This window comes from Triplophysa rosa, linkage group LG6 (genome assembly GCF_024868665.1).
Source record: "Triplophysa rosa linkage group LG6, Trosa_1v2, whole genome shotgun sequence".
NCBI classification, from domain to species: Eukaryota; Metazoa; Chordata; class Actinopteri; order Cypriniformes; family Nemacheilidae; genus Triplophysa; species Triplophysa rosa.
Window position 1 is genome coordinate 27,761,587 of NC_079895.1, and position 9,642 is coordinate 27,771,228.

Genomic DNA, 9,642 nt, shown 5'->3' on the forward strand with positions numbered 1-9,642 from the left:
TTGACTTGAACTGAGCTCTAAACATATGAACCATGAGCATGGTGGACAAGTCTCATATGAACAAAAACATGTCACAGGTGCCTGTTGTCAGTGCTTGTAACCTGAAGCCAAATCTTAAAAGATGAAACAGGAAGTGAACAGATGTCATTGTTTGTGTTTTCAGACCGTTCCAGTGACATCATCAGGGACGCCCATCAGTGACAGAGCCTTCACACGGACGTCTCTCCTGGGCTTCATCGGACCGGTGTGTTTCACACACACACACACACACACACACGCACGTCATCTGTACAGTTGTATCATGTGATGTGATGTCGGCAGGATAATCTGGTGTTTGTGGTGGGGAAGATGGACGGGCTGATGGTGGTCACTTCAAGAAGACATAACGCTGATGATGTAGTGGCCACAGCGCTGGCCGTAGAGCCCATGAAGTTTGTGTACAGAGGAAGGTAACTACACTCGCTCATCTACACAAGCATGACATCATCACGTGACTGCGCTGCAGTGTTTATATGTCGTGTGTGTCAGGATCGCCGTGTTCTCCGTGTCGGTTCTTCATGATGAGCGTATCATGGTGGTGGCTGAACAGAGGCCAGATGCGTCCGAGGAGGACAGTTTCCAGTGGATGAGTCGAGTCCTGCAGGTACACAATCATTCTACACAACACAAGTCTTCTGCAGTGAAACACTGTGTCAGGGAATGAATCTCGTCTCTCGGACTCATGATGTGGTTGTGCTTTGTTTCAGGCTATAGACAGCATTCATCAGGTTGGCGTGTATTGTCTGGCTCTGGTCCCGGCTAACACGCTTCCCAAAGCTCCTCTGGGGGGCATTCACATCTCCGAGACCAAACAGCGTTTCCTGGAGGGAGCCCTGCACCCCTGTAACGTTCTCATGTGTCCTCACACGTGTGTCACCAACCTGCCCAAACCCCGACAGAAGCAGCCGGGCACCGGTCAGTCCCGTCATACAGACCAAACACAAACACGCTTCTGTCTGAAGCCTGGAGGGAGGACGCACACACACACACACACACACACGTGTTGTGTTGTGTTGTGTATGATGATGATGTGTGTGTGTGTTTCAGAGGTGGGACCTGCATCCATGATGGTGGGGAATCTGGTGGCTGGGAAGAGAATGGCTCAGGCCAGTGGACGAGACGTGTCACAGCTGGAGGATACTGAGCAGGTACACATGACACACATGCATCAAGTATGACGTGACGCGCACTGTTGTGAATACAGTCAGAAGATTGTCTTTATGTGCGTAGTATGAGATTGTTGTGTGTTTTTGTTTGCCTGTAGTTTCTGTACATGCAGGATGTTCTGCAGTGGAGGGCTCAGGCCACTCCAGATCATCCTCTGTTTCTGCTGCTCAACGCCAAGGTACAAACACACCATACATTCAGTGAGTGTGTGTGTGTGTGTGTGTGTGTGCGTGTGTGCGTGCGTGTGTGCGTGCGTGTGTGCGTGCGTGTGTGCGTGCGTGCGTGCGTGCGTGTGTGTGCGCACAGGTTTATATACAGTACATTGTGGGACCACTTGTGAATTGCTGAATAATGTAAATGATGTTTCTGGAGAAAGGTTTGTGTGATGGTCTGGTTTGGTTTAGTTGTTACAGGATAAACCGTTTTCAGTATGTGAATCATTATGTTCATGGATAGACCGCACACTGTATAAAAACAGACGTGTGTGTGTGTGGTCAGGGTACAGTGTCCAGCACAGCCTCATGTGTTCAGCTACACAAGCGAGCGGAGCGTGTGGCCGTAGCTCTGATGGAGAGAGGTCGACTCAACACTGGAGATCACGTAGCGCTCGTCTATCCTCCTGGTGAGAGAGTGTGTGTGTGTGTGTGTGTTTGTGTTTCGAGTTTATGAGGTCATCGTTGAGACCAGTTTTCTTCTGCAGGTATTGATCTGATCGCCACATTCTACGGCTGTCTGTACGCCGGCTGTGTTCCTGTGACGGTCCGACCGCCCCACCCACAGAACCTGACCACCACCCTGCCAACGGTTAAAATGATTGTGGAGGTAACGTCACCCTGTGAACGCATCACGTCAGCTCTATCTGACAGAAATCCACTTCATTCTGCTTCAGTTCAGCTGGACACACTGTGTTATATTTTCCTTCTTTTATCTGAGGTGTTGCTGTGTTCATCTACAGATTAACTTCAGAAGTATTGCATATTATTGTATTGTATTGTATTGGATGTTTCTTTCAGCACATCATCATCTGGAGATCAAAATTGAAACGCTGAATGTTTGTTGATCATGTGACCGTGCGTGTGTGTGTGTGTTTGACAGGTTAGTAAGTCCGTGTGTATTCTGACGACACAAGCAATAATGAAGCTGCTGAAGTCCAAAGAGGCGGCGGCCGCCGTGGATATCAAGTCCTGGCCGTTGATACTGGACACAGGTGAGGAGATTCTCTGTCATCTCACTGACGTTCTGTGCCAGACACATTTTCATTCTCATTCATTCAATGTTTCTCAGACGATCTGGCGAGAAAGAGAATTCCTCAGATTTATAAACCGCACACACCGGACATGTTAGCTTACCTGGACTTCAGCGTGTCCACCACAGGAATCCTGGCCGGAGTGAAGGTAACCGAGAGACGCGCCCACACACGTCACGCCGTTGAAGATGTTATATTAACACTGCCGTGTGTTTGTCACAGATGTCTCACGCCGCCACCAGTGCCTTGTGTCGCTCGATTAAACTGCAGTGTGAGCTGTATCCCTCTCGTCAGATCGCCATCTGTCTGGATCCGTACTGTGGGCTGGGTTTGGCTCTCTGGTGCCTCTGCAGGTGAGCGTCACGTGACGTGCGGATGATGTGTTGGTCGGTGATGTGACGGCCGTCTCTGTTTGCAGCGTGTACTCGGGCCATCAGTCGATTCTGGTTCCTCCTCTGGAGTTGGAGAGCAACGCGTCTCTCTGGCTGTCCGCCGTCAGTCAGTATAAAGTGCGAGTGACCTTCTGCTCATGTTCTGTCATGGAGATGTGCACCAAAGGCCTGGGCTCACAGACCGAAGCCCTGCGGGTCAGTCACAGAACACCTGACACCTTCTCGTGCGTGCGGATGTTTGCTCTGTGGCTTCAGCTTGTTCCTGTGATGTGTGCAGTTGAGGAACGTGAATCTGGCGTGCGTGAGGACATGTATGGTGGTGGCGGAGGAGCGTCCTCGCAATGCTCTCACTCAATCCTTCTCGAAGATCTTTAAAGATCTGGGACTGTCCACTCGAGCTGTCAGCACCACATTCGGCTGTCGGGTGAACGTGGCCGTCTGTCTTCAGGTGAGTCTACAGACACACGTCAAGATGTTTGTGGTGGTTTAATACTCACGTGAGCAGAATCCTTGTAGGTTGTGTTTTGCTTCTCTGGTCACGCACTCCAGTTGTTCCACAACCACAACACCTCCGTCGGTCTTCAGAACCCAGATTAAGATGGTGTTGATGAGGTCTGAGAGCTTCAAACACATTTACGTTGGTGCCACGTTCCGTTTTTCCTCCGGCAACGTCGCTCTCTATGTGCTGGCAACACTGTGACACCGTAGAAATGTACGATGCTAGAAGGCTGTTGAAACAATGCTCTGCAACGTCCAGTGACTCGTTAATCCTGGATTCCATAGCAACCCATTTCTCTGCATTACCAATTTGCGCTACATTTTGCTGTTATATAATCACAAAATAAATATAGATGTTTGAACATTTAATGATGAATAAGGTTTACAGCAAAAAAACGTTGACAGCGAAAATACTGTATATAATCAACACCAACCTGTGTAAACTTTAAAGAGTAACAATGCAGTTACCTAATTAAATTAGTTATCTAATTTAGCTTTATTATAAAAACGTGCACAACAATACAAGGGTATTGTAAATGAAATTACACTTCTAAAAACAAAACATATAAAAGACAGTAGAGGTTTATGTGGTTTAATTAATAATAATGAGAAAATAAATTCATAACTGTAAACCATCACGCTGGCAGCTCAGCAGCCTTCAGTTGACTGGACAGCTAAGAAAACATGCGTCACATAAGTGTCTGACTTTTAGTATTCGCCCAATGTTATGGAAAAACACATGCGTTTGCTCTGTGGCTTCAGCTTGTTCCTGTGATGTGTGCAGTTGAGGAACGTGAATCTGGCGTGCGTGAGGACATGTATGGTGGTGGCGGAGGAGCGTCCTCGCAATGCTCTCACTCAATCCTTCTCGAAGATCTTTAAAGATCTGGGACTGTCCACTCGAGCTGTCAGCACCACATTCGGCTGTCGGGTGAACGTGGCCGTCTGTCTTCAGGTGAGTCTACAGACACACGTCAAGATGTTTGTGGTGGTTTAATACTCACGTGAGCAGAATCCTTGTAGGTTGTGTTTTGCTTCTCTGGTCACGCACTCCAGTTGTTCCACAACCACAATACCTCCGTCGGTCTTCAGAACCCAGATTAAGATGGTGTTGATGAGGTCTGAGAGCTTCAAACACATTTACGTTGGTGCCACGTTCCGTTTTTCCTCCGGCAACGTCGCTCTCTATGTGCTGGCAACACTGTGACACCGTAGAAATGTACGATGCTAGAAGGCTGTTGAAACAATGCTCTGCAACGTCCAGTGACTCGTTAATCCTGGATTCCATAGCAACCCATTTCTCTGCATTACCAATTTGCGCTACATTTTGCTGTTATATAATCACAAAATAAATATAGATGTTTGAACATTTAATGATGAATAAGGTTTACAGCAAAAAAACGTTGACAGCGAAAATACTGTATATAATCAACACCAACCTGTGTAAACTTTAAAGAGTAACAATGCAGTTACCTAATTAAATTAGTTATCTAATTTAGCTTTATTATAAAAACGTGCACAACAATACAAGGGTATTGTAAATNGAAATTACACTTCCAAAAACAAAACATATAAAAGACAGTAGAGGTTTATGTGGTTTAATTAATAATAATGAGAAAATAAATTCATAACTGTAAACCATCACGCTGGCAGCTCAGCAGCCTTCAGTTGACTGGACAGCTAAGAAAAGATGCGTCACATAAGTGTCTGACTTTTAGTATTCGCCCAATGTTATGGAAAAACACATGCCCAAAAACAACACAGTTACGTCCATTTTCTAAGCATTTGAGCTGCAAGTCACACATATGAAATGATAAAGAAGCTATAAAACTTCTGTTTTTATTCTGGTTATGATTACCTTGCTACCTTGTATTGATTCAGTCATTTCTATTTTGGTGACAGAAATTAAAAGCAATAATCACGTATTGTTCCGATGATTCAGAGCGGACTCTTCTCCGAAAGACACCTCAGCTGAAATTGAAAAGGCTGATTTTTGCGCTTCTGTACAGTGACGGTTAAATGTTGTCTGCTGGTTGTCCATTCAACATGCACACAACCTGAAGCAAAGGCCCTGAAGGCAGTTTAAAAGATAACTTTGTGACAATTCACCACACAACGTTGAAACATCATCCTTTTGATCAGGTTATTACAACGCGCTTACAAGCTTAGCTGCATTGTGACTACTTTGTGTGTTTGCTGGGTTTCTGACTCCCCCATAGACAGAAACACAACACAAACATCCGCGTCCAGAAGAGCACGTGACGCATGCGTGTGGAGCTGATGAGTCTGCTCATCATGCGTGTGTCACGTGCTCTCGTGTTTTATTGCTAATGTAGTACAACATAAAATGTTGATTTTAATTATTTGAGGTAATTGTAGGGATTTCAATCTGTATTTTTATATCTATATAGTAGAGTTATTTGAATTATTTTGGTTATATGATATACTGATATGTGACAGATTGCAGCAGCATTGGCTATTTTTGATATATTAGCACATTGATGTAACTTCAGCTGATGTTTATATCCAAAACCAAGTAACATCACGAGTGGTTTATTCTACAGAAGACATTGATATTTGTAATATCTTAATCGGAGATTGCAGAGTGAAGTTCAGACAGTAATCTCACGCTGCTTTAGAGAACTGTGACACTTCTGCTAACAGCTTTTCTCTTTAATTTGTAGAGATTCTGAGGACTTTACTGTGTAGACTAACACTCACACCTTCTGTAAATATGAGCAAAGACTGTGAGAAAATGTCCTTATTGTTTAACCTTTCCGTCTTTTGTTCAAAATATAAACACAAATACTCTCAAAGGACATCAAACAATTGCAAACACAATGTTTAGTTAAAAACACAATGATTGTTAACCTTTAGTGTTTATGAGTGAGAGTGAGTTTGATTCGGAGATATCTACAGATCTTCTGTGAGCTTCAGGATGTCATGATTCTGCCTCATCTTGCCATGTCTTTCTTGATCTTGTGGCAGAATCACGGCAGGATCCCCTGTTTAATGTGGAGAGAGACGTTTTGGTCCTGTGGGCCTTCCATATGCTCTCTCTCTCCGGTGTTGCGTCTTTTAGCCCCACCCTCTCCTTCCCTCTTTAACTTCTCCTTAGTGTTTGATCCTCGTCACCTGCCCTTCACCCTCCCTGTGTTATCATCCCTCGTTTGTATTCCCCTTTAAAAGCCTTTGTGTCTATTGTCTTGTGCTCGTTCGTTGTGCTTACCTGTGTGCTTATGCCCTTGCTTTGTCTGCTTGTCGTCCTAGCCTGTGTATTGTCAAGTAAGTCTTAGTAGTGTTTAGTTATAGTTTATGTCAAGTGTTCCCCAGTTTAGTCCAGTTTTAGTCTGTCTATTTTCAGTCGTGTTTGAGTTGTTTCCTGTTCTCTTGAGTTACCCCATCGTGGGTTTTTGTTTTGTTTTTGTTTCTTTGTATTTAAATAAATCTGTGTTAACCCCTTCAGTGCTGCCTGCATCTGGGTTCTTCCTCAAAAAACACAGGGCACTGGTGGCACCTTTTGTGTTCAGTGAATCATTTGTGTTGATCTTCATGTTTGAATCCTACGGAGCCCCTTTAGGGACATGGGGTGGAAAAAATATGAGAGGGAAGAGAAAATATTTTTTTAAAGGTTTGCGTCTCTCGCAAACATGTCATGTTCTCTCACAAACATGTTTGCGTTATCTCGCAAACACTTCATGTTTAATGTCTCGCTGGCAGAATTTAAGACTAGCTCTGCAGGCTACATAAACATTGGTCTATAGTCGCAGATTCCCGGACCAATAACTCGTGAGCTAAACGTTGTTATAACACAAATGACACCTCATTCTATGTAACGTAAACAATGAACTTTAACTTAATTTTCCACAAATCGAGCCTTTTATTGATCTCAGGCGGGAGCTGGCTGAGACAATACCGAAGGGATCGTCTGCAAAGTGAAAACACGAATATCATTAGGCTACTAATAATAGTCATTAACTTCAGTGTTTAAACCAGTTTAAATTCAGCAGGAGAGCATTAATGTGTAAACTGAATTTGGTGAGACTTCAGTGTGTAACATTTAAGTTATTAATGACTATTTTTGTAGTAACGCTTTTCGGATTTACAGTCACTTTGCAGACGTTTCCTTTGGACTTGTCCATGTCGCCTGCTCAGATGATATCAATTTATATTTTCATTTTGAGTAAGACTGGGTTGTAGATCCTAATCTAAGGAATTATGTGTTATAACAACGTTTAGCTCACGAGTTATTGGGAATCTACTATGAACCGCTCCATTGTTAATGTACGGAGTGGGACAACAGGATGTTTGAATGTTTTGCGAGATAACGTAAACATGTTTGCGAGAGAACGCAAAAGTGTTGCGAGGGAACGCAAAAGTTTTGAAAGATAACGCAAAACTTTTAAGAAAATATTTTCTCTTCCCTCTCATATTTTTTCCACCCCATGTCCCTAAAGGGGCTCCGTAGAATCCAGTGGTTTTGAGGGGTTTTTTGTCAGTGGCAGTAGATTTCTTGTGATGAATGTGTTTGTATCCTCATATTTACATCCCTGTGAAACAGCAGCTCATGCTTGAACGTTTAATGCTCATAGTCACTCTTGTGTACTAACGACAATAAATCATCATTTGAATGGCAGTATAGTTCAAATATACTGTATATGTATGTTTGGTTAAAAATAAAGAAAAATTAGTTATTGGGCAAGTACATAAACTGTCTTCTTATCTCATCCTGATTCACAATGTGAAGTGCAATTGTTTGATATCCGTGATGGTTTTTGTGTTAAACAATAGACATTTTGTTGGCAGTCTTTATATTTATTAAGGGTGTGAATGAAGTGAAGTGAAGTGTAATGTGTATGAGCCGCAGTGATGTTTCTGTGAGTGTGTGTTTGGACTGTTCATGAAGTCTGATGACTCATTCTGTCTTCTGGACTGTATTATTTTGTGATTCATTGACTTTAATAGAGTAATGATGTACAGTATCTGATGCCGTCTGTCTTCAAACATACACAACGCTGATCTACACGAGTGGCTCATGACAGCTTCTGTTTCTATATCATCTCTTGACTCTTTCTGTTTATAGGGCACCGCTGGACCGGACCCCACCACAGTGTATCTGGACATGAAAGCCCTCCGTCATGACAGGTACACACACACACGTCATCTGTAGTGGGCTTGTCTGTCATGAACTCTTCCTTCAGTCTTTGAGTTTAACTTCCTCGTGTGTTTCTATAGGTTTGATCAGAGGAGTCAATGTAAGTGATGTTCTGTGTTTTTGTGATGTGTCTCAGGGTTCGGTTAGTAGAGAAAGGCTCGCCTCACAGTTTACCACTCATGGAGTCTGGAAAGGTGAGAAACGTCACATCTGCCGTGTTAAACGCTGTCATTTCTCTACACAAGAGCTCGTGAATACGGTTTCTTTCTGTCCGTCTGTCTCTCAGATTCTGCCTGGTGTGAAAGTGATCATTGCCAACACTGAGACCAAAGGACCTTTAGGAGATTCTCACCTGGGAGAAGTGAGTTTCCAGCAGTTGTGTGTTGTGTTGTGTTGTGTTGTGTTGTGAGATGATGAAAGTGTGTGTATGTGAATGTTTGTGCAGATTTGGGTGAGCAGTCCTCATAACGCATCAGGATATTACACCGTTTACGGTGAGGAGGCTTTACACGCGGATCACTTCAGCACCAGACTGAGCTTCGGTGACACACACACCGTTTGGGCTCGCACCGGATATCTGGGCTTCTTACGACGCACAGAACTCACAGACGCCAGCGGAGGTGAAAACTACTGTCCTGACTCACAATATGTCTGCTTGAAACTGTTCTCAATAACTGTTACTCACGTTATGATGAAGTAAGTGTCTTGGTGAACGGGAAAGCCATTCATTCAGTTTACTCATGCACACTTTACTAGAGCGTCACGATGCGCTGTACGTGATCGGATCTCTGGACGAGACTCTGGAGCTGAGAGGAATGCGCTATCATCCCATCGACATCGAAACATCTGTGATACGGGCACACAAGAGCATCGCTGAATGGTGAGCGATCGTAATCTTGACTCCACTCACTCTCTTTTTAAAACGTTTGGAATCATTTTTTTGATGATATTCTTTCATGTTCCTAGTTGTCCTTTTTGTCTTTATTCATATAAGAATATCAAATCATGTTCTGATTGGATGAAGACCGTGCTCACATGAGTCTACCGTTAGTCTTTAGCCCACATCAGTGTTTGTAGGAACTTCATTGTTTTGTTTTGGAAAAGCAGAATGAAACGCCTCTCTCACCCAACCTCTTTTCCCACAG

At 43.7% G+C, this 9,642-nt stretch overlaps 1 protein-coding gene across 1 annotated transcript in view; it reads left to right on the forward strand.

The window, feature by feature from the left end:
• dip2a (disco-interacting protein 2 homolog A) overlaps window positions 1-9,642 on the forward strand; it is a 53,785-nt gene that overhangs the window by 41,451 nt on the left and 2,692 nt on the right. Inside the window, exons 18-35 of the mRNA XM_057335836.1 lie at window positions 164-244; window positions 322-449; window positions 529-643; window positions 747-954; window positions 1,087-1,187; window positions 1,304-1,384; window positions 1,705-1,828; window positions 1,907-2,028; window positions 2,302-2,413; window positions 2,491-2,600; window positions 2,675-2,805; window positions 2,871-3,039; window positions 3,122-3,292; window positions 8,426-8,487; window positions 8,634-8,691; window positions 8,784-8,858; window positions 8,943-9,117; window positions 9,254-9,377. Coding sequence (XP_057191819.1) covers window positions 164-244; window positions 322-449; window positions 529-643; window positions 747-954; window positions 1,087-1,187; window positions 1,304-1,384; window positions 1,705-1,828; window positions 1,907-2,028; window positions 2,302-2,413; window positions 2,491-2,600; window positions 2,675-2,805; window positions 2,871-3,039; window positions 3,122-3,292; window positions 8,426-8,487; window positions 8,634-8,691; window positions 8,784-8,858; window positions 8,943-9,117; window positions 9,254-9,377 — 2,147 coding nt within the window. The remainder of the gene's footprint in view (window positions 1-163; window positions 245-321; window positions 450-528; window positions 644-746; window positions 955-1,086; window positions 1,188-1,303; window positions 1,385-1,704; window positions 1,829-1,906; window positions 2,029-2,301; window positions 2,414-2,490; window positions 2,601-2,674; window positions 2,806-2,870; window positions 3,040-3,121; window positions 3,293-8,425; window positions 8,488-8,633; window positions 8,692-8,783; window positions 8,859-8,942; window positions 9,118-9,253; window positions 9,378-9,642) is intronic.